The following is a 22,775-nucleotide window of genomic DNA, read 5'->3' as shown; positions in this document are numbered from 1 at the left end:
GTTGAGTGCATCTTGTAAGTCACGTAGACTTATTTAATGACCTCTTCATCCTAGGGCACTTAGATCAACATAATATGTTTTGAAGAAGACTCATAGGTACTACCTTGTAGAATACAAGGAGGGTGTAGATGGCAAAGTTTATACTTTTTATAGTCTGATTACTTCCATACTAATTTATGACATTTGGAAATTGCTTGTTGCAACAATAAATCTTTGGGTGAATTTCCCTTGGATATGGACTATCTGGATACAGGACATAAAGATAGGCCCCTGCTCCATAGTAAATGGTTTTTGCTTGCCATTTCATAGACACCAGCCCTTACTAAGCAATTCATTATTTTCTAAGGTTGAAGCAGCTGTGGATTACTATAATTATGAATTTATTATGTCCCTGCCAATCTACGATGAATCCTAATTCAAACTTTACATGTCTCTTTGGAACCTTGTTAATTTTCTTGTGATAATGTGGTTCTGACATATGACAGTTTTGAGAATCCATAGTTGCTTAAGTTAGTTTTTTATGATGCATTGCCAGTTGCCCATTGTTTCTAGAATGCCTAATGACCTTTTCATTTTTAACATTACATCATGTTACAGCAGCTACTCTTTATAATGCCTGGCTGCATTTTTATCTACCCATTTCCTCTGAGGATTGCTACTGAGCTGCAGTTGCCTCTGACTTTTTAGGTTATGTGGTCAAGTGGAAAGCTATAGAATGTTTAAGAAATCTCTCTGGAGTGTTACAACCAACTTTATTGGGTTCACATAGTAAATTTGCATGTACTTACATTTTAGAGCTGATCAGATTGTTTTGTGATTATCTCTTTAGTCAATTCTGTAGCTAGATTGTGACCTATTTCTAGGTAATGACTCTGTACAACTTATTTTTACACACCTAGAGCCAACACATGATTAAGTACATGAAGGCAAATAATAAATGTGAGTTAAACAATATCAGTAATATATATACATATATGTAATGTGTATACACACACACACACACACACACACACACACACACACACACATATCTGCTGATTTTCTTTAGCTTGGCCATTAATATATACCAGGGTTTGGCAAACTTTTTCTGTAAAGAGCCATATAATAAATACTTTAGGCTTTGTATATCATATGTACTCTGTCTCAACTGCTCAACTCTGCCAATGAAGTTAGAAGCAGCCATAGACAGTATACAAACAATTGTTTGGGGTTGTGTCCCAGTAAAACTTTATGTACAAAGGCAGGTGTTTGGGCTGTAGTTTGCCGCCCTGGATTTAGACTAAGGCACATGGACAGGTTTCATCTCTTGTGCTAACTTTGATTGATTGCTGGCTGCCTGGAGTACAGTATTGAGGGGGATTCTCAGTGTGGGTCTAAGCTCAGTGACAAATCTTTGACCGAATAATAAAACATTATTATTATTGTTAAAGTCTTTAATAATATTATTGTTAAAGATGTTAATTCATCTTAACATCTTAAGATGGAATCTTAAGGCATGTATTTTATGTCTCAGCTTTATCCCTGGCTTCATCTCAATTTTACTATATTTTTTTTCTTAGCCGCAAATTCCTAAAACTTGCCCACATGAAATATTTATGAAACTATAGATTTTGTTGAAGAACAAAGGACTATGAGAGGTGCAAGGGCACATCTGCAAAACACTGACAGATCCACCTTTCAGGGTTGTTGTGAGGATTAAATGAAGTAATTTATAGAAAGTACCAAGTATAGTGCCTAGCACACAGTAAGAACTCAATAAATGGTAGCTGTCAAATATATGCCTACTAAAGAACTGGGTCAGCCTGCCTAGATGGGTAAATTATGTTACTTATGATTCTCTAGCCATCTTCCCAGGTAGGTGGAAAAAACTCTGAAGATGTGAATCTTAATTACTCAGATTTTATCATTCTGCATTAAGTCTCTGCCAGTGAGAAATACTAAGCTATAATATACATTCAAGTCTTTTTTTCTATTCTTTTGTTTGTGGGGAACTTTCCACATGAAATAGGACCATGTATCCACATAGAGGGAACATGATATGGGGGGACCACTGGCCTTCTTTCTTACCCTGCTGAGGCAACTTGCATACATTTCTTAAAAGAAGTTTAATTTTATGTATTTCATTTTATTTTGTTTTAGTTTTATTCCTCTGACTTTTTGGGCAAGAATTTTACAACTCAGGACAAATGATTCTAAGGTACTTTAGGCTTATTAGTTGATGCTATTTTAGCTCACACAGTTCCTTTTGGAAACAGATATTTTCTCTGACTTAAAGAAAAAAAAATAATAGAAGATACCCAGAAGTATTATGATTCTGTGTGTTATTGTAAAAAGGTCAAAACTTGGTGTAAATTTAACACTTGAGATTAATGTGGAAGGAGAGCAAAGACTCTACCAGTTGCCTGTACTAAACAAAGACAGGCAACAGTGTGAGGACTAGGTGAGAAAGAAAAAATTAAAAATACACAAGGCATTGGGGCACCTGGGTGGCTCAGTTGGTTAAGCATCTGACTTCATCTCAGATCATGATCTTGAGGTCCGTGGGTCTGAGCCCCACGTCGGCCTCTGTGCTGACTGCTCAGAGCCTGGAGCCTGTTTCAGATTCTGTATCTCCCCCTCTCTCTCTCTGTCCCCTCCCCCTGCTCACACTCTGTCTCTTTCTCAAAAATAAACATTAAAAAAAATATACGAGGCATTATTAACTGGGAGGTCAAGAGCTTGTTGGGTCCTGATTGTCATTCTTAACTCAGCTTCTTTATAAGAAAGTCATGTTAATGAAAAGAAATTCAGAAACTAACCCCCCCTCCCCATCCCTTGCCCCAACACAGAAAATTATTACTGGTTTTACTTGGGCAAGTGTAGTGTGTATTGCTCCCTTCCATATGTTCCTCAACAGACTCAGTGACCTGTATCTAACACCTCACAGTACAGGTCCATCGTGAAGCCTTCCCTCCTATAAAATTGTAGCTTCTATTCACTCATAGCTCTCATTGATGCACATTTTAGAAATTCCATATCAATGAAATATGCTCTTTTTGCTGCCTGTATTGACCTCTTCTTTTTTTTGTTATCTTTATTATTTTTTTTTTTATTTTTATTTTAAGAGAGGGAGAGACAGCAGGGAAGGGGTAAAGAGAGAGAGAGAGAGAGAGAGAGAGAGAGAGAGAGAGAGAATCACAGGCAGGCTCCATGCTGTCAGTACAGAGCCCGGTGTTGGCCTCAATCTCATGAACCTTGAGATTATGACCTGAGCTGAAATCAAGAGTCAGATACTTAATCAGCTGAGCTACCCAGGCACCTCTGTATTGACCTCTTCTTATTTCCTTACTCTTTACTCCTTTACCTGTGAACCTCCTAATTTTTAGATCTTGGCTCAAGCATCATTCTCTCAGGGAAGCATCCCTTTTCCCCCACCAGGTTGTTTAGGTTTGTTTGTTATATCCCCTCAAAGAACCTTATTCTTAGAGCACTTCTGTTTATATTTATACACTTACTTAAGAGACTACATATTTCGTTAATTTTTGTCTCCTCACTAGACCTTAAGCACCATGAGAGCAGAGACATGTCTACTTTTGCCCACCATTATTCCTAGCAACTAGCACACTGCCTGGCACATAGTAGACAAGTAGTAATTGGAAGGATGTAAAGGATATAATTCTAGCCTGTGACTGCATGCCTGCTCATCCAGCTCTTGTTCGGAGTTGAAGCAGGACTTGGGAAAGGGTATATTTTTCTCTGTAAGGTCCATGAACTATTCGCCCATTCAAATTTATTTTAGTTTTTTTAAAAAAAAATTTAAGTAATCTCTACACCCCACGTGGGGCTCAAACTCACGACCTCGAGATCAAAAGTCGCTCACCCTTCTGACTGAACCAGCCAGGTGCCCCTGCCCATTCAAATTTTAAAATGTGTCATTTTATATTTACATAAGCAGGTGTATTCACTACTAAATTATAGCTGTGCCATGCAACTAGGTATCCCATTTTCCTCTTGCTAAAATAAGATACCCTTTCAAACTCTGTATGCAAAGTTATGCAACACTGCTGGTGATGCTGATTTGCTTTCCTTTCTGCTACATTTTGCTGCCACTCTTCAGGCTTCAAAATTCCACTGGCAGTTCCCGGCAGAGGTCAAGCCAGTGTTCTGACCATGCCTGGGCATGGTCAAGAGGATATCACTATGTTTTCAAGGTGCTTTGCCACAGGTCATTTTGTGGCCTGTTTCACACAGCTTGCTGAGACTTGCTTGATTGCGCACAAGCTGTTGGGAAAGGGTTCCAGGTGCTCCTGGCATCAGAAGTACTCAAGGTCAGTTAGCTTGCTTTAGGGAGGGCTCAGCCTTTCAGAGGCCGAACAGATTGGTGATTTTATACAATAAAAAAAGCCTGTGGCACGGAGGGTAGACAGGCCGTGTGGGAATATCACTGCATACAGTAAGGTTTTTACAAGAATTAAAAATATTTATGCACCAAACTGAGTCCTGGGGGATGCAGGAGGGCTTTATTGTGGAGGCTCTGGTATAGCTCTGGATATACATCAGAATTTGTTGTATAGCTTTGCAAAAATACACGTGCCTACACCTTATAAAAAACAGAACTCTAAGGGGTAGAAACTGGTAGGTTTCTCCCTACCTCGTTAAAATATAGTACAAGTTTAAAAAGCAGATTCTAGCATCCCACCTGAAATATCTTGATTTATCAAGTAGGGAATAGAACCCATAGTCTGCATTTTTAAGAAGACATCCCCTACCCCTGTCCCAATTGATTCAGAAGCAGTAACATCCCTGAGAAACACTAATCAAGTCCAACCACCAAATTTGTAGAAAAAACTAAAGCCCTGTCCTAAGTGTCCTTTCCATGAGTGGATCTAATAAGGCTTCTCTGAGACCTCGTTCATGAACTTCATACTTGGGTTCCTAAAATGGGACATGAGATATACATTGTGTGTGTGTGTGTGTGTGCGCGCGCGCACGCACATATGCACACAAGAGGATCCATTGCTCTCCTCAGATTTTCATTTAGGTTCAAAATGATACAAAAGCAATAAGAAACAGTTTCTTAGTTTGAGATACAGCAAGGGCTGGCTCTGTCCAAACTAGCAAAACTAACAGTCCTGTTTCCTGTGGTATTAAACAAGATTTGGTGCTTAAGTGTAAAATAGTATGACATTTGTATAAATGGCAGAAGAGTGGCAAATGTCAGAGTAATAGAAAGAAACACAACGGGTGCAGTCCTTTTATGTTTGTGATCAAAAAAATTAACATTCATAGAGCATTAAGCTTAGTTTTCAAGTACCCCCCTCTCTACCCTTTTCTCCTGGCATGCCTACACTGGGTTCAATGTTATGTGTGAAAACACTTTTGTCCCACCTGTTAGTTGCTCATAAATTAGTGAGGTGGCAAATAGGTGGCTGGATGCAGACCATGTGAGTGGTTGAGAGCTGTAGAGAGGTCCAAACAAAAGACGGTGCTGTGGCAGTACAGGGGAGGGAAACCATAGCTTTTGTTCTGGAACACTCCTTTTGCAACCTAAGTAATGACTCCTGTCTGTACAGAAGTTTTAAAACTATGGGCATGCAATAGATGCTACTGAATGCATTCTTTCCTTCCCTATGTGTATGATGGAACAAATTAAGGTGGTTTTTTTGTTAGGTTATCCTCAAAAAAGTTTTGATGGTAGGTCTTGCAGGTGAAGCCAGAGATGGAGAAGAGTAAATTAAACCTTAAAGTAGTTCAGAGTTTTGTGTTTTCCTCCATGCAGAGTTAAATCTCAGAGTACACAATGTCTGTCTGTCCTGACCTTCACTTTCCCACTTTATGCCTCATTCCTAGGAATTTCTCTCAGTGCTTTATTGCTTCTTATTTTACCTCCCTATATATAAAAACCTGTTCAACTTGTCCACACTAAGACTGAACATTTCTTAGTGTATTACTCCTTAAAATATTTGCCTTTTGATAGGGGAAGAACTAGCATAAACCAGAGATTGAAAGTTCCGTGCAGAAATTGGAATGGCAGAATAAGACAGTTATCAGCTTCCTGGACAGAAGGATGGACCCTTCTCCACACCACCACTGCACATACAAGGAGCCTAAATGTAATACTGATTTTGAAGGCACTTTTTAAAGTCCTATCAGTCTGGGGACATCAGCTTGATTGGCATTGGCCTTGAACTTCTCTGCCACCTGGCCACATCTGTTCTTTGGAGATGCTCCCTGAAGAGCCTGATGGTAGCTGTGGAGCAGAAGCCAAATGAGGCCCAAGAGGAGTTCTCTGGCCCTATTGCCCGACAAGGAACATTTTGTCTGACTATGTTCTGGCTGCCTCCCTGAGAGACTGCTCTATTGTTATAGAGTTCTTTTTGATTAATTAACTCATGAGTGTTTTATAATTCATTTATAACAGTTGGTCCCATTGGCTTTCTGAATTACCAAGGGCATTTTCAGTTAGTATTCTGCATGGAACTTTCTAGAACACATTTGGAGAGCATCTAGGGAAATTAGTATTTACCTAAGCCTAAGATTCAGAAATGGAAGGGAATTTTATCAGTAATTAACCATAATTTTCTTTGAAATATGCCATGTTTTCTTCTCTGTAAACAAACATTACCTGGCTTTTTTCTTCTATAGATGTCAAGTGTATAGAATGTGAAATGATTTCTTACTTCTCTCTATAACTGCTGAAATGATAGGAACTCACCTATCAAAAAATTGAACAAGACTGCTTTGGCTGAGTGCTGCTTGTTTTCTCAACAGATTTACAAGACAGTTCACCAGCAGACTGTTTTTATGTTGCCATCTCTCAGGAGAACTTAGATGTGTGTATGTGTGCTTTAAGAAAAAAATTAAAAGGACCATGGAAATTGTATAGTCTATTCTCCCCTGATTCTCTAGAATGTGTGTGGTAACTGAGGGGCAAAGTCTTCATTAATCATCTCTTTGATAGTAGAAGATAACTTCAACTTTTCTTCAGACTGTAAATAGATGAACCTTTTTAATTCCTTAGAGTTTGAGTGTAGATTTTTATTATCAAAGCAGTAAGATTAGGAAAATAAATCACATGGCTAGACAGTGTTAGATTCCTTGGCTAATAATATCTTACTGGACTAGAGAACGGGGATCTAGAAAAGGAAAGTAAGGGCACCTGGGTTGCTCAGCCGATTAAGCGTCTGATTCTTGGTTTTCGGCTAAGTTCATGATCTTGCTGCTTCATGAGTTCGAACCCCATGTCGGGCTCTGCGCTGGCCTCGTGGAGCCTGCTTGGTATTCTCTCTCTCTCCCTTTCTCTCTGCCCCTCCCCAACTCACACTGTCTCTGTCTCTCTCAAAATAAATACATAAACTTTAAAAAAAAAATAGAAAAGGAAAGTAATTTGGTATATATGTATATATATCCATCTGCAGTCTGGGAAGCTATCACTTAGGGAGTGGAATTTGAGTTATATTTTCACACTCTGACATGCTTGGTGCTACCACATGAAAATGGCCTCAGATCAAATATGGATCAGATGACTGATAAAATTATTAAAGGTTTGTCACTTGAAGAATCCCAGGTGAATTATCCTGAATAATCTATAACTTAGCAGTCAGCACCTTTATGATTAAACTAAATGAAAACTTCAATCTCCATATTAAGTAGGTAATATGATTTCAGGTCCCTCACTTGCTGAGTGTTATGCCCTCTGTGATGGTCATTCCATCACAGACTGACTAACATTTGCACATCCACAGCTCTGGCTCTCCAGAGCAATCTCAAATCTCCATAATAAGTACAAGATTTCATTTATATATTTCAGGGTTAAGCCAGGAACTTTTTCCTGATGCTGTCTCTCTTGGAGGAATCACATTCGCCTTCTTGAGCCAGGATTATGAATTCAGGAGTGCAAGATGGTCCTCTCAGAGATGTCTTTCTTATTTAAATAACCCCCTCCAGGTTAGAAGTGGCAGAGACTAAAAATGGCAAGAAATGAGGCTTTTGGCAGGTATGAGAGAGGAACAGCTCCCTTGCCTTATGTCCTCTTTCTGGTGGGCAAGGGCACTCACTCTGACTTTGTTTTAAAGTGCCTGGGGCCAAAGAGCAGTTGTCAAAAGTTAATGATATGTAACCATAAGAAAGATGGATTCCACGATGGACCTAAGTAAATTAACGTGTGATCTGTGTGCTGGCTGCTGCCAAATCAGCCCATGCACATTCACTTCCCTTCAAGGGCAGGCAATCCTTGTCTGCCATAAAAATATTACTCCCTTCTCCCTTCTGTCTTCCTGTGGCACAGATTTTGAAGGATCTCCTTTATGGTCTCTCCTTTATCTTGTGAATACCTAGCTATCATTCCTGGGTCACCATTTCCCAAAATTCAGCTTTTCTTCCTACTCAGTATTTGCAGAATTGATTTCCCATCTGGGCTTTCTTGTATGTCGTCATCAGCACCAAAGTCTACCTCTCAGCTAAAGGGTTGCTGGTCAGATGCCCTTAGAGCCAGATCCAGCACCATATTGTGTGTGATGAGATCGCTGTTAGCTGTGGGTAATATGGATCCAAAGATCAGCCCATTAGTCTTCTTTTGAACCAGTTTTAGAAACCTGTGTTCATTTATAATCAACACTTATTTGAAGCAGTAGCACACTGTGTTCCAAGTCAGGCATATATATGGTATAAATATAAACTGAATGGAGCTGCCATCAATTATTTGTCCCATTCACGTCAATGGAGCATTTCTTTTCGCCAAATTACCGTTGTGTGTGTGTGCGTGTGTGTACACATTAGGTAAAATGAAGGGGGTGGGGTAATTTATAAAATCAGATAATTTGAAATTTGAGAGTTATTAAAATTCTGAAACTTCTTTTTTTACTTGGCAAAAAATGCTCAAGACCATCATTGAGGCAAAAGTGAGTGTGTGTTTTTAAGGTGCTTTTCTCAGATTTTGTAATCTTAGAATCTCATTTGTTAGTTTTTCTAAGTTGCTTTGAAATTGGGTCTTTACAGCAGGACTAGCATTTATAACACAGCTCATTACAAACTTAATGTTAAAACCCATTCCTTGGGGGCTGCCTGCCTGGCTCAGCCTGTGAAGCTCATGGCTCTTGATCTCAGGGTTGTGAGTTTGGTCTCCATATGTATTAAATAAAATGTTTAAAAAAATCATTCTTTGGTTTTAAAAATATCTTCTAAGTAAGAATTTATTGAGTTTAGAAGGATCTTTCTTTCTTTTTTTTTTGAATATCATACCTAAAATTTGTAAATATAAAATTGCATATGATAGACTAAGTCTTAGACTTGGTAATAAGATAGACTATTTGATTAGAAAGTAAGGGGCAAAATACTAAAAACTCCCACAGCCATGAAATATACAGTATTAAATAAAAAATGTAAAGCATATTTTCATTAATGACATCAGAAGCCTGTTTTTATTTTAAGCCTGTCAGAGGTCAAAATGGATATTAACTTGACCTCTGCTAATTCTCAGAGAAAAATACTAAAAGTAATTTGAACATAGGTCTAATTTGCTTGTGATCTTTCTCAAATGGTGGCTCTAGTAGAAGTTAATGCAGTATCACTTAATATCTTTTCTTGGAAATAGCTTTTGCCTCCCTAGAACTTGTAACCAAAGTCATTTGTCTGGTATTCTTCTTTCAAGTTCTATAAAATAAGTCTAATACTTTCTCCTTGTGGAGGTTTTTCCTTTTTGAGGGGAGGTGGTGTATATTCCATAGGTTATGGAGAGGTGGATATTCTCCAGGCTTACAGTTAAATGTTTAAAAGTAAGTTTATTATGCTTCACTTTACTCAGTTTTCCCATTTACTCTTAATAGCACCACCTCATGTTTAGCTTCCAGTTTTGCAACATCGAAGCCATTTTACACATTTTTCTTCCCCACCTGTCACCAAACTTGGATCAAGTGCTCCTTTGTCCTCTTCTCAGGGCCCTTATCCCAGCCTAGGGCTGCTTTACCTTGTAAAGGAATGACCACAGTAGGCATCGCCCTCTTTTTTAAAAAAACTTTTTTTCTCTTTTGGCTTGCAAACAGTTGGTGTTTCCGGCTCCAGCACTCACTGCGTAGCCAAGAATAAATGACTTAGCCTCTCTGAGTCAGTGTCCTCATCTGTAGAAACTTCTTAGGGTCACAGTGAGGATTAAATAAGTGAATACACATAAAGCATTCAGCATGGTGCCTGGCACATAGAAAATGGGCAATCATTTCCTACTGTTTTTATTTTAGAAAATTTGGAAAATGCAGAAAACAGCATAGAGAAAAAAAATTTAGTATCATCTGAACTCTTGGTACTCTGAGATAACTTTGATCCATATTGATATAATTCAGCCAATTTTCTCCTCCCACGTGTAGTATACAAACTGTTTTGTAATCTGCTTTTCATTTTGAACATTTCCCCACATAATTTAGTGTTCTTTCATAATATGATTTTTAATAGCCACATTGTATTCCATTGCATGGATGCCGCATAATTGAATCAACCAATTTCCATGAATAATATTTCGGTAAACATGTTTACACCCAAATCTTTTTCCCCCCTGGAAGAGAATGTAAACTTTTATTCAAGCAGTGATGTCACAGAATAAATGGCAGTTCTTCCAGACCGCTAACCACAATCCCAGGAGTTCCTGTATGAAGAATAAACTCCATCTTGAACATACCACCATAACAGTCTGCCCCAGCCTTAGAGAACCTACATAAATGAGAGGGATTTACATTCAAAAACATTACACCCAAATCTTTAACCTCATATTTAACTTTTTCTTAAAATAAGTTCCTAGAAAGGCTATTACTAGGTAAAAGCTACACACTGTTTTAAAGTGGTTACATTTTTTCATATTCTGTCCAAATAAATTGTCCCATTTATACTCCAACCACAGTATGGAAGGCCAGTTTTCCTGTCCTTCAGACTTTTTACTTGTCTCCGTGCTTTAATTTTATTCAAGTGCCTCTGAAACTCAGCTCCAAGCACATTTTTTCTCAAAACAAGATGTGATTATTTATTTCTCTCTTTGAGATGGTTAGTATTTCCTTTTACTGCTGGTACAGATCCAAACAGTGTGGTTTAACGGGGAGTTAAAACTTCTCCAACTGCCAAGCTCTTTCTTACTCCTAGTTTTCATCTTCTTCATTTCTTAATATTTCTTCTTATGAACTCGCATTCACTACTTTCTAGATTGCTTTTCTTTCCTCCAGTAAATGCTTCTTCAAAACTGATCTTTAAACTCCAGTGATTTTTCTGGTTCTTATCTTGTTCCCACTCCTTAATTTTTCTCCCTGGAGGCCATTCAGCACTTAATATGGCTCATATATTAAATAAATATGTTAATTTATCCCAAGATTCATGCCTGTTTTTTATTTCTTTGTGAAGTGTGTTTTCCCAGTATTTCATGTGTGTGTGTTGTTTGGACGTTAAACTTGCAGGTTCCTTTATGTCAGACGTTTGTTCTCCGAGCGGTGTTGGGTCTAATGCACTTTACTCAGCAGGCATTCAAGAAGTTGGAATTGGCTGGGTGACAGGTTTTTAAGATGAATTGTGAAGCAGTTAGCAGCTTTTAAAATACTTTGCACCCCCGCCCATTCTTTCATATATATTGATTACTTCCTAAAGAACATATACCACTGTAATAGTAAAGAGCTTTTTAGCCGAATGACCAGTAACAGCCTTCTACCTAGTAGGTTCCTGAATTTAGACACTTAGTCATTCTGCTGCTTTTCTTTTATCCTTTTGAGTATTTTTTACAAGGTCTGCTCTAGCCCTTTACTGTCCTCCAGACCAAAGTTGCTATGTATGCAAATTCTGTAAGAGGGTGCATTGGCAGGGCACCTTTTGTGCCCTGCCTCACCAGTTTTTAGCTCATCTTTCCAGCTGTTGACCATCTTCTCAGGTGTAATCTGGAGAACATGTGAACTGTGTGTCTTCCAGTTTCTGCCCTGAGGCTTCTCTGCTACCACCTGAACAAGCACAAACTTGAACATGTAGGCAGATTAACCCCCACAGGGCAACCATTAACTGAGAAGCCCAGTTTTGAGCTGCATTCCACATGACTCTTCAGAGGGTCCCTAGCAGATTCAAGCCCATTGCCAAATGAAGAAATAAAGGCAAGAATGGAGAAGATGGAACAATTATGGAGAGAGGAACACATTAAATAAAGCTTCCTATACAGCTTTGTATGTGAAGTACATAATTTGCTATTTTGGGTTTAAGCTGTTTACTTTCCTACAGTAATGACATCAATGATAATTAAAGACTAAGTGTAGTAGCATTTTCCAGTGGAAAATGACTCCTAGGCTCTATCTAGAATCGTGAAAGCAAGTTAAGATTGCAAGCAAAGAATTATGAACTGTCAGAAGGTTTTCTCTAAAGGCTATCTCAAAATACCTGATTCTTGGCTAGAGCCAAGATGTTAAACTTCTTGGTGCCAAGCACTGAACCAGATGCTGGGGGAACCCAAGGGTATGTAAGATACAGTTCTTATCTCAGCCACACTGAGGAAAATACTTACACCTATACAAATACCTACACAAACACTTGAAAGACTGTTGGCTACTATTAGGTGTGTTCACTAAAAGAATTTGTAGCATTTTAGCCAAACTTTGAAGGATGTGAAGGACTGGCCAAAACCAGTAATTTGTCTACTTTCATTCAAAGTTATTGTGAACATACAGAATGGTAACAGCATAAATTGCTGGGGAAAGTGTAAAGTACCACACGAATGCAAGATACTGATATTGCTAACTAATATTATCGTTTCTGGAATGGTTGATTGTAAGAGCATGTAATTTAGGATTTAAACTTCCAGTAGCATTTCTCATTGATGAAACAATAGGTAAGTAATCTTAAATTTTAATTTTGTTTTTCACTTTTTTAGAATTCCAATGAAATTTTTAAATTTAAATTTTTCTTTGTATTATCTGTTACCTGTGGAATAATTATAATCTCAGTTAATAAGATAACAGCTTGGTTTTTTATTGAGATATAACTGACAATTGTTTCAGGTGTACAACATAATGATTTGGTATTTGTATATATTAGGAACGATTACCACATTAAGTCTAATTAACATCTATCACCACACATAGTTACAATTTTTTCTTGTGATAAGAATCTTTAAGATCTACTCTCTTAGCAACTTTCAAATATACAATACAGTATTTTCTTTTTTTTTTTTTAACATTTATTTATTTTTGAGACAGAGAGAGACAGAGCATGAATGGGGGAGGGTCAGAGAGAGGGAAACAAAGAATCTGAAACAGGCTCCAGGCTCCGAGGTGTCAGCACAGAGCCTGATGCGGGGCTTGAACTCACTGACCGCGAGATCATGACCTGAGCTGAAGTTGGCCACTCAACCGACTGAGCCACCCAGGCACCCCATGCAATACAGTATTTTCAACTGTAGCCATCATGCCAAACATTATACGCCCAAGACCTATTTATTTTATAACTGAAAGTTTGTACCTTTTGACCACCTTCACCCATTTTGACCACCCCATCCCACCAATCTGTTCTCAGCATCTATGAGTTCAGTTTTCTTTTGTTTTGTTTAAGATTCTACATATAAGTGAGATCATATGGTATTTGTATGACAGCCTCTTTTTTAACATAGATTCATGCTTGAACATAAGGTTTTAACTGCCATTTGAATACATTTAGAGCATTGCCTCAGTATGAAGGTGATTTCTTGAAATATCTTGACAGAATCTAGTATTTTGCCAGAATTGCTTTCTTTCTGTTCCTCTTAAGAATCTTTCCCACCGGAAGAACTCTATACATGCACATGCAGTTATACCGTTTTAGAAATGAAATGCCAAAGTATAACAACAACATAGTAAAAAAAAAAAAAATTATAGGCCCTGTTCAAAGACCTGTATCATGATTTTAATTAGAAAAGTAAATCAGTAGTACAATTGGAAGGAAATGTGTATGCTTTCAATAATAGAGAGTACACCACTATTTGTAAAATGTGCATTTTAAATTACTGCTGGTACCTCATAGATTATCTCCAAGGAAAAACATTAATGACAGATATTACACTAAATAGCAAGGTAGTATGAGTCTAAAAATAGTTATTCTGCAGTATGTTTGTTTTCCAGTGTCAAGAGAAAATTGTTATTAAATTCTAGAATTAAATATGTTGTGCCAATATGCTGAGTCCATTTACATTTTATGGAATAATTTTATTTGTTCTGCACTAGATGGCTGGCAGAGAAATTGAGCAATGTTTGGTGATATTTTAAAATTGTAATTTCATCAACAACTGACCTAGGAACTCTAAATGTAAATGTGGAAAGAAAAAGTGTTGTGTGCTATATTTTGCCATTCTGAGGACTGATCTATAACTTTTCCCCATCATTTCCCAGTAGACTTTTCCTGGGAAATTAATTGTCATTGTTCTGGCAAGTTTCTCTTCCTCTTAAACTGTGCTAACATTTAAAAGGAAAACTCTGAAGGTTACAAAAAAAACATTTTAAAGATAAAAATTATAATAGTAAGAGCAGTGAAACAATTCAGAAATGTGGAGAGTAAAAAGTGAGTATGTTCTCTACAATTGGAGTATAGCCCTCCCTACCTTCTCCCAGGCACATATGATATTACAGATTAAATATATACATACATATATGTATGCTTTCCATAAAAAGGACATATTGTCACTGGTATTCTGTAACTTTGTTTTTTAATGTTAAAGGTAATATCATGATGTTCTTCCTTGTCAGTTCATGCAGACCTAGCTCATTATTTCCAAAGGCTATAGAGCATACTGTTCTATAAACGAAAAAACAAAACAAAACCCTGTTGATGAGCATGTACTATATATGTGTTTGTGTGTGTGTTTAACTCACACTTGTCTTAAATTATGCAATGAATAGCTGTATCAGAATTTAAAAATATATATATATTAAACTATGTGGATGGGTCTTCTAGGCACATATCCCAGAGACAATCCTTTTTAACAGTTTCTTTTATTTAAATTTATTAGTGGTTGTGAGTATAATTTTAAGCAGTATATGTATGCATTTGTTTATTTTATCACCTTCAGTCCCATGCATGTGAGGCAGAACTGGACCGCCAGGAGATGCCAAACTCTTGGTTTTCTTAAGTGATGTGTTTTAAGAATTTCACAATTCCCCTGATTCATACATGCCGCTGTATCACTTAATTTCTCTCTTAAAGTTCTGTTTAATTGTGATTCTCAGCTGGGAGGGAGAAGAGTATGCTATCTCCAGCCCAGCAGCAGAACATACCAGAATCTTTGGGGAGGTCTTTTTCAAAGTATGCATGCCTGCCTTCCTACCTCAAATGGAAGCTTGCTTACCTGGTTGAAAAATCACTGCATGCAATTTCAGGTGTTACTAGTTAGGAGTGCTTCGTGCAGATTGTGTAGCCGAGAAAAAGAAAATAAGCTAAGAACGATCTATTTCTATGTCTATATATCTATATCTGTATCTATATATCAGAAATATATATGTGTATATATATATATATATATATAGGCCAAGACATTGAGTGGTAAACAGTTCTTTTTTCAGGTTAAGGGCATCATTGCCTTAGGTCTCTTCATTCTGTTTATGCCATTATTCCATTATCAGCCCCAGCAGAGGACTCTCTATTCACTTCACAGGAGTTCCTGCGTAAGCATTAATGAGCAGAGAACATCAAAGCAGAGAAGTGGATGCCGTGGCATAGGTGAGCTCACCGCTGGGATGAGTGACTAGCTTCTGCATTCTAGACAAGGGCAAGTCAGATTTATAGCCAGTAAAATTACTATCACTGGGTCCTCAGAGTTCAGCGGAATAGTTGGAACTCCGGGTGATAACTCTTTGTATGCCAAACCCAATCCATCATCTTTTGTACCTTTAAACCTGGTAGAAAATTCCTAGAGGTCTGTGAGTCTATTTGAAGGCCCACCGTACTTCGTAGAGTGGAGTCTAACAATGACAATGACAAGAATGTGCTTGTCTAAAGGGTTTGTGTCACAGTGCTTTCGGTTTCACTACAGCACTTGAGGGGAAGGGAACAGCCTAAGATGGCTACTAATAGGGTTCTCTACCTGTTTTAACTGCAGACTGCAGCAGAATATGTAAAATCGCGACTCCCAGAGGCCCTCAAACAGCATCTTCAGGACTACGAGAAGGACAAAGAAAATAGTGTTTTGTCGTACCAGACCATCCTTGAACAGCAGATTCTGTCAATTGACAGAGAAATGCTAGAAAAATTGACTGTATCCTACGATGAAGCAGGTATGTTTGTCTTTAACACGCGCGCACACCCACACCCACACCCACACCCACACACACACACACACACACACACACACAGAAATGCAGAAATGTCTTTATAGACTTTGGTTTTCCCTGCAGAAATGTCTTTTTTTTTTTTTTTTCCTGCAGAAATGTCTTTATAGACTTTGGTTAAATTTAGGCCCTTTTCTGAGGTAGAAGATGAAGGGCAGACTGGATTCAAAGTTACATAACATGGATTAACAATAAATTTCTGCTCTGCAGTTTTAGTATCAAAAATTTCATCAAGAGATTCCTAAAAGTGGCTCTTAAATATCAAATCCCTTTAAATTTTTTGCTTTTTTTTTTTAAATGGAATTTTTCTGGTCTCTTATCCACCATGCACTCCTGTTGATTTAATCATTTAAAGTGTCACTTCAATTTTCGATACCAACTAAAACCTTTTACATCCGACAATCCAAGGATTGTTATTTGCCTCAAGCATTACTTTTTAATTTCAGAGACTTTCTTTTCTAAAGAGGTACCATTTTTTTTTTCCTTCAAGTTTCAAGCTGAACTTAACTTTCTTTTCCTTTAGCTCCTCAGATGAATTCTCACCCCTAATACCACATTGTAGACTTGGGTTCACTGCCTGCCATAATTCACCCATCTAAGGGAGTTTCTTAATGAAGGCATGGACAGGCCTCCTTATAAAACCATTTTTAAATATTACAAGGTCTGTCAGCTAGAACTCAATTTTAACAAAGCCAGTACAGTATTACTTGGAGTTTTAAAATCTTTAATAAAATTAAACTTGGGAGAAATATCTTGGATAAAATTGTCATTACTTACCCCTTATTCTCCCCTCCCAGATTTAGGAAAATAGGTTGCTAATGGACAAATGTTGGTAATATTAATCCCCATTTTAATACCAGGAACTTCTGTCTGTATTTTCACAAGGAAGTTGTTAGTTTGCATCTTATTTTCTTCCTCATGATCTAAGTAGTCTCAATGCTGACATTCTTAACATTTGATTTCAAGCTTGAATAGCAAACAGAAGAGCAAATTTAAAAAGCAAACATTAGGGGCAGCTGGGTGGCTTAGTCAGTTCTTGATTTCAACTCAGGTCATAGTCTCAAGGTCATGAGATCAAGCCCCGTGTTGGAGCATGGAGCCTACTTAATATTCTCTCTCTCTGCCCCTCTACCCTGCTTGCTCTCTCTCTAAAATAATTTTTTTTTAAAAAATCTAAAAAGCATATATTATATACTACATATGTCTAACCACTAAAGCAGTTTTCTGGTTACCAATCTGTTCCCATTTACATTCCATCCTCTAATCCCTTTACACCCCTGTCAGAAAGGATCCATATCTCTACCCTTGCCCAAGACATTTGCCCAAGACATTACTACTCTCTCTCAGTCTCCTTTGCTTTATTAATTTTCCAAACACATTGGCTTTCTTCTGCCTGGTGAGTGGTTAGTTATTTGATCTTCATATTTATCTTGTTTTTAACATTCTTTTCTTTGGAATTCGCATTTATCTCCTCTCCCATCCCCAATGAAATAAAGTAAAGCTATGATTTAGCCCAATGAAAATACTATGAATATTTATAGAATCTTAGAGATTATAGACCTCATGTAGTCCACCCACTTCCTGTTCCCATAACCATTTTATGGTGAGAAAACCGGGACCCACAGACCTGCCTAAAATCACACACCTCCTAATTACTAATCAAGCTGGGCTTTCACCACACTCCTGCAGGTTCTCATCCCCTCAGTAGGCATTTGTTGAGTGCATAGCAGATTTCTAGGCCATTGGAAGAAAGAGGAAAAGGTATCAAAAAAGGCAGGGAGGAATCTGAGATATAGAAAACACAGGTCTTGCTTGAAGTCTAGCTGGCGAACTAACACATCTGTGTATGACTTCTGGAGAAAAATTCCCAAGGAGTTTGGGAATAGGCACACTCTGGAATAGCTGCAAGCTATCAAAGTTAAGCTGAAGGGAGTAAAGGAATAGTGAAAGCGGCTCAGATTTTCAGTGGGACTCTTTTGGGGACAGCATTAGTTTAAACCCTGAAGGACAAATGATGAACATGGTTTTATGAACATAGTTTTAGTCTGCATGCATGAAAGGGCCCAGGTGGACACCAAGCTGGCAATGAACATCAGCCTCAGCCTCCTACCACTCAGTTTTAACTTCTTCAGGAAAAATTTTCCACTCACCTGCACTCTTGTTGAGTAACTACTCCTCTGCAGAGGTACCCTTGTATGTGGACGTTAGGGGCAGATACTCTGGCATGGAATTTATCAGTATGAAGGATTTATCAACTTGAAGCAGTGGAATGAATACAGGATTGGGAGCTGAAGAACTGAATTCTGGGACTTTCCTCTGGCTTAACAGTGGTGTGATCTTTAGCAAATTAATCTCTTAGAGCCTCTTTCTGCATCTATAAAGTTGGGCTAGTAATATCTCACAGGGTTATTATAATAAAATATAGCATGTTTGGGGAAGTCCTTAGAAATCATATTGCAAATGCTGCTAATGTTGAATGAGAACAGAGTTGGATCTTGTCTGTCTCTCAGACCAGTTTAAAATACTCTTAAGAGGGTTTTCTTGGCATATAAAGTTCGGGGAGAGAGAGGGAAATTTTTAAAAATGATCTTCAGATGCTTCTCAAAGTCAAACCACATCTATCTGTTAAATTACCCACTCTGGGATCAGTTTGCCCTTGGTCATTCCTGCATGAGGTGACACATTTTGTGGGGACTGTGTATATGTATATGAATAGGTGAATGTCACTGTGTGTTATAAAATCAAAAGATCATTCACTGCCTTCTCCTTCACTACCCATATATTTAATATTTCATTTAAAGAAAGAAGAGAAAATACAAAAATACTGTTATTTAATAGAAAAATATTTCATCATAGTACAAAAGAATCAGGATAGAAAATCGGTAAAAAAAAAAAATATATAGCCAATACCTTCAGATATAAACATCCTATACTAAAATACTCATTTGCTTCAAGTATTGAACTTATTTTTTTTTTAATTTTTTATTTATTTTTGAGAGAGAGACAGAGTGCAAGCTGGGGAGGGGCAGAGAAAGAGGGAGACACAGAGTCTGAAGCAGGCTCCAGGCTCTGAGCTGTCAGCACAGAGCTGGACACGGGGCTCGAACTCACGAACTGTGAGATCATCACCTGAGCCGAAGTTGGATGCTTAACCAACTGAGCCACCCAGGTACCCCAACTACTGAACTTCTTGTGCTATCCCAGGTTTGATGTCCTCACATTCTTTTTTTTTTTTTTTTTTAAGTTTATTTATTTATTTTGAGAGAGAGAGAGACAGAGAGAGAATGAGAACACGGGTGAGGGGCAGAGAGAGAATCCCAAGCAGACTCTGCTCTGTCAGAACAGAGCCCCATGCAGAGCTCAATCCCATGAACTGTGAGATCATGACCTGAGCTGAGATCAAGAGTCAGACGCTTAACCGACTGAGCTGCCCAGGCGCCCCTGATGTTCTCACATTTTTAATTCAGCTCTCCTAGTTTTAAGAAGTAGTTGTAAATTAGACACTAGCCTGGTCTCTAGAGAGGTTAATTTGTTTTTAATGCTCATCCACGGATAAATCAGCCTGAATGACTTAATGACAGTTGCCACCATCTGTGGCTTCTAAACTTCTAAATACCAATTAATGAAAAAATTCCTTAGATGCTTGTCTAAAACCAGTGGCTCGGAGCCTTTTCTCTCTCCCTCCTCTTTCTTAGTCTTTCCTTCTTAGCATCCTCTCTTTTCCTTTAAGTATATACATACCTTAATGCTTTACTCACCTATAATTCAAGTATCTGGCAATCTGACATACCTGAAATTTAGCAAAGAAATGGAAAGTAAGGAAACACCACATGCAACCATACCATGTCACAGAATTTGTGGACAAACCCATACAACAGAGGCTTTAGATTCTCACCTAGAATCTATATATTTTTATTTTATATTATTCTGAGCAGTTAGGTTATATTTTCCAATGTGATATTTTCTTTTATAAAATTCTTTTTCTGACCATGAGTGTTACATTTTTATTGCAGAAATAGAAGTTAAGTAGAATGGTGTAAGAGACTAGTAATTATAATAATCCTACCATTGTGAACATTTTGGTGCATTTCCCTCACTCAAAGCATTTTTGAAATATGGTTGATAATTCTGCAGTTTTATATTCTGCTTTCTTCACTTAGCATTAGTACGTAAGTACTTCCTCATTTCATTAAAACCTCTTTATGTGAAGATAATTTTAATGGCTGCACAATATCCTGTTCTTTGAAAGCACTGCTAGCTAACTAAACATTCTCCTATGCTGACACTTAACGGTTTTTGTTTTTGTTTCTGCTATAATGAATCATGCTGCAATGAATATGGTGGGCATTCGTCTGCATTTCATATTACTTTAGAGAATAGACTTTAGAAAACATGAGTTTAAGATTAGGATTAGAAGGTGGGGAAGGGGATGATAATTGGAGCAGAGACCCTGAGGGCAGCAAGGAATACGAGTAAAGAGTAAATCCACAGACACCTATAAAAAGCAGTTATTCGTATTCCCAGCGTTGCACTACACTCTGTGAAATCAGCATCCATAGACTCTATATTATAGGGTTGACATCATTGATCTTCACAGTAGTGACCTTGATTCACAGAGAATGTTAATTATATTTTGTATGTAAAAATAGTAATTGTGTAAACCAGTTTAGAAATATTTTCATCCAAGTGATTTATTTTTAAGTTTTGACAGGAATGAAGATGTTTTATGGTATAATTGAAAGAGGTTTTGGAACTAAAAGACCCAGACTGTATTCTAACTCTACTGCCAACCAGGTTTATGATCTTGAGTGAGTCACCAAATCTTCCTAAAGCCCATTTTCCCATCAATCAAAGGCATGGACAGGATCTCATAGATGTCTTCCATTTCTAAAACTGTAACTCTGGTCTCTTGACACTGGAAAATGTAGGTAGCCATAGTTTCTGCAAGGTTGCATGTAGCTTCATCTTGAATCTTCTGCTTGCTCTATTGCCTCCCTCTTGTCTCCTCACACATCCCATGTAATTTGTATGTAATATCTGACTAAAAGAAAAACATTACTTAACTTTCCTGGCATCTGCATATGAAAATGCCTAGACACACTTTTGTTCGTGGGATGGGAAGTGAGACGATAAGAGTCCAGCAACACTAGATTTTGGAAGGAGAGTTTCTGAGCCATCATTCATGGGTCCTCATTAAGACACCTTAACTTAGATATTTTTACTAGCATTTGTTAATGCTAAGTAAAATTCAGAGTAGGAAGTTTTACATTTGATCTATTAATGTTTTTACTTGAATTGAAGTACAAGTTCATACATATTTCAATAGGTTGGGTTTAGCAATAGAGAAATTTCCAAAGAAAGCAGTGGCATGATTTGAGAAGAGATCAAAATAGCATTTTACATTGTCTCACTGACTACCATTATGTAAATTTTCTTAATTTGTCATAGTGGGCAAAAGTTGAAGGGCTAAAAGAGCAGGAAAGGGAATCTTTCTTTGCATTGTTTATTTTTAGGCTAGTATATTCTTCTATTTCTTTATATAATCTCAAATCGTTTCTAAGGTTTTTGTTTTTGTTTTTTTGAGTTTGGGCATGAATAAATAGCCTACATATTCTCTTAAGGATAAAGGAGTATGGCTTGTAATGCTTTGTGTTTGAGGGAATTCTGAGGAGAGTAGGCCGATATTCTCTGCCTCACATACAGGAACCCTAAAACATGGGAAATGGGAGTAAAGAGCTGCCCTACCTCCCCTTTTGGGAAAAGCCAAGTGTAGGTCTGTCCAGTGGTGCCATCTTGCTGCAGGCTTCAGAGACAGTTGCCTGATTAGAGCTTCTTCTCAGAGTTAAACCAAAGACCAGTCAGAATTTTATTTTTATTCTTACAGTTCACTAGAAACCCATATGGCTTTCCAACGAGCACAGGTTTTCACCTCATAGAAAGAGCACTTACAAGTAGAAAGTGAACCAGATAGTGCCGATGAGGGAAGGGGAGAACCCAGCTGGCTGTTTATTGCGTTCATTTACGCATCACTTAAATTTGGGTACCTGAAGATCCACTTACAAGTGTCAGGCAATCACATACAACTTTCCCAAAGGAGGTGAGAAAGAAAGAGCAGCTTTAATTTTTCAGCCTTTCATTTGTGATTCCCTGATGTTGCTCTGCATTAGAAATTTCCGAGAGCTGAGCCCAAGCAAAGCTACCTGCGGTGAAGACACACCAAGTACTATAATGGATGTTTTGGAGAAATAGCTTTTTAAAAGGGTGGCGAATGAGCTCTGTGCAGTTTAGGAAGTAGCCGGAGGGTTACTTCCTATCGAGCTTATTTTATTCTTAAAATAGACGGTACCTAAAAGTTACACCTACGATTTAATTGAGCCATTAGTGTCAGCGTAATCAGTGATCTCAAAAAGAAAGCCATTTACTGTCATGGGGTAAAAATTGAACACACATCGGGAAATCAAACCCAGGAAAGAGACTGTGAATTATTTAGGGACCTTT

The 22,775-nt window shown here is 37.8% G+C and overlaps 1 protein-coding gene across 2 annotated transcripts in view; it reads left to right on the top strand.

The window, feature by feature from the left end:
• PPM1L (protein phosphatase, Mg2+/Mn2+ dependent 1L) overlaps positions 1-22,775 on the top strand; it is a 289,314-nt gene that overhangs the window by 176,216 nt on the left and 90,323 nt on the right. The window contains exons 1-2 of one of the 2 annotated variants that reach the window (XM_019440470.2): positions 15,572-15,669; positions 16,049-16,223. In XM_019440470.2, the coding sequence (XP_019296015.1) occupies positions 16,187-16,223 (37 nt within the window). In that variant the 5' untranslated portion in view covers positions 15,572-15,669; positions 16,049-16,186. Of the gene's footprint in view, positions 1-15,571; positions 15,670-16,048; positions 16,224-22,775 lie in introns of those variants that run through there. The other variant, XM_019440469.2, reaches the window with a different exon arrangement.

Source organism: Panthera pardus, unplaced genomic scaffold, assembly GCF_024362965.1.
Source record: "Panthera pardus isolate Hobbes unplaced genomic scaffold, ASM2436296v1 HiC_scaffold_16, whole genome shotgun sequence".
Lineage (NCBI taxonomy): Eukaryota > Metazoa > Chordata > Mammalia > Carnivora > Felidae > Panthera > Panthera pardus.
The sequence above is the reverse complement of the archived record's forward strand: the minus strand, read 5'-3'. Positions and strand labels throughout refer to the sequence as shown.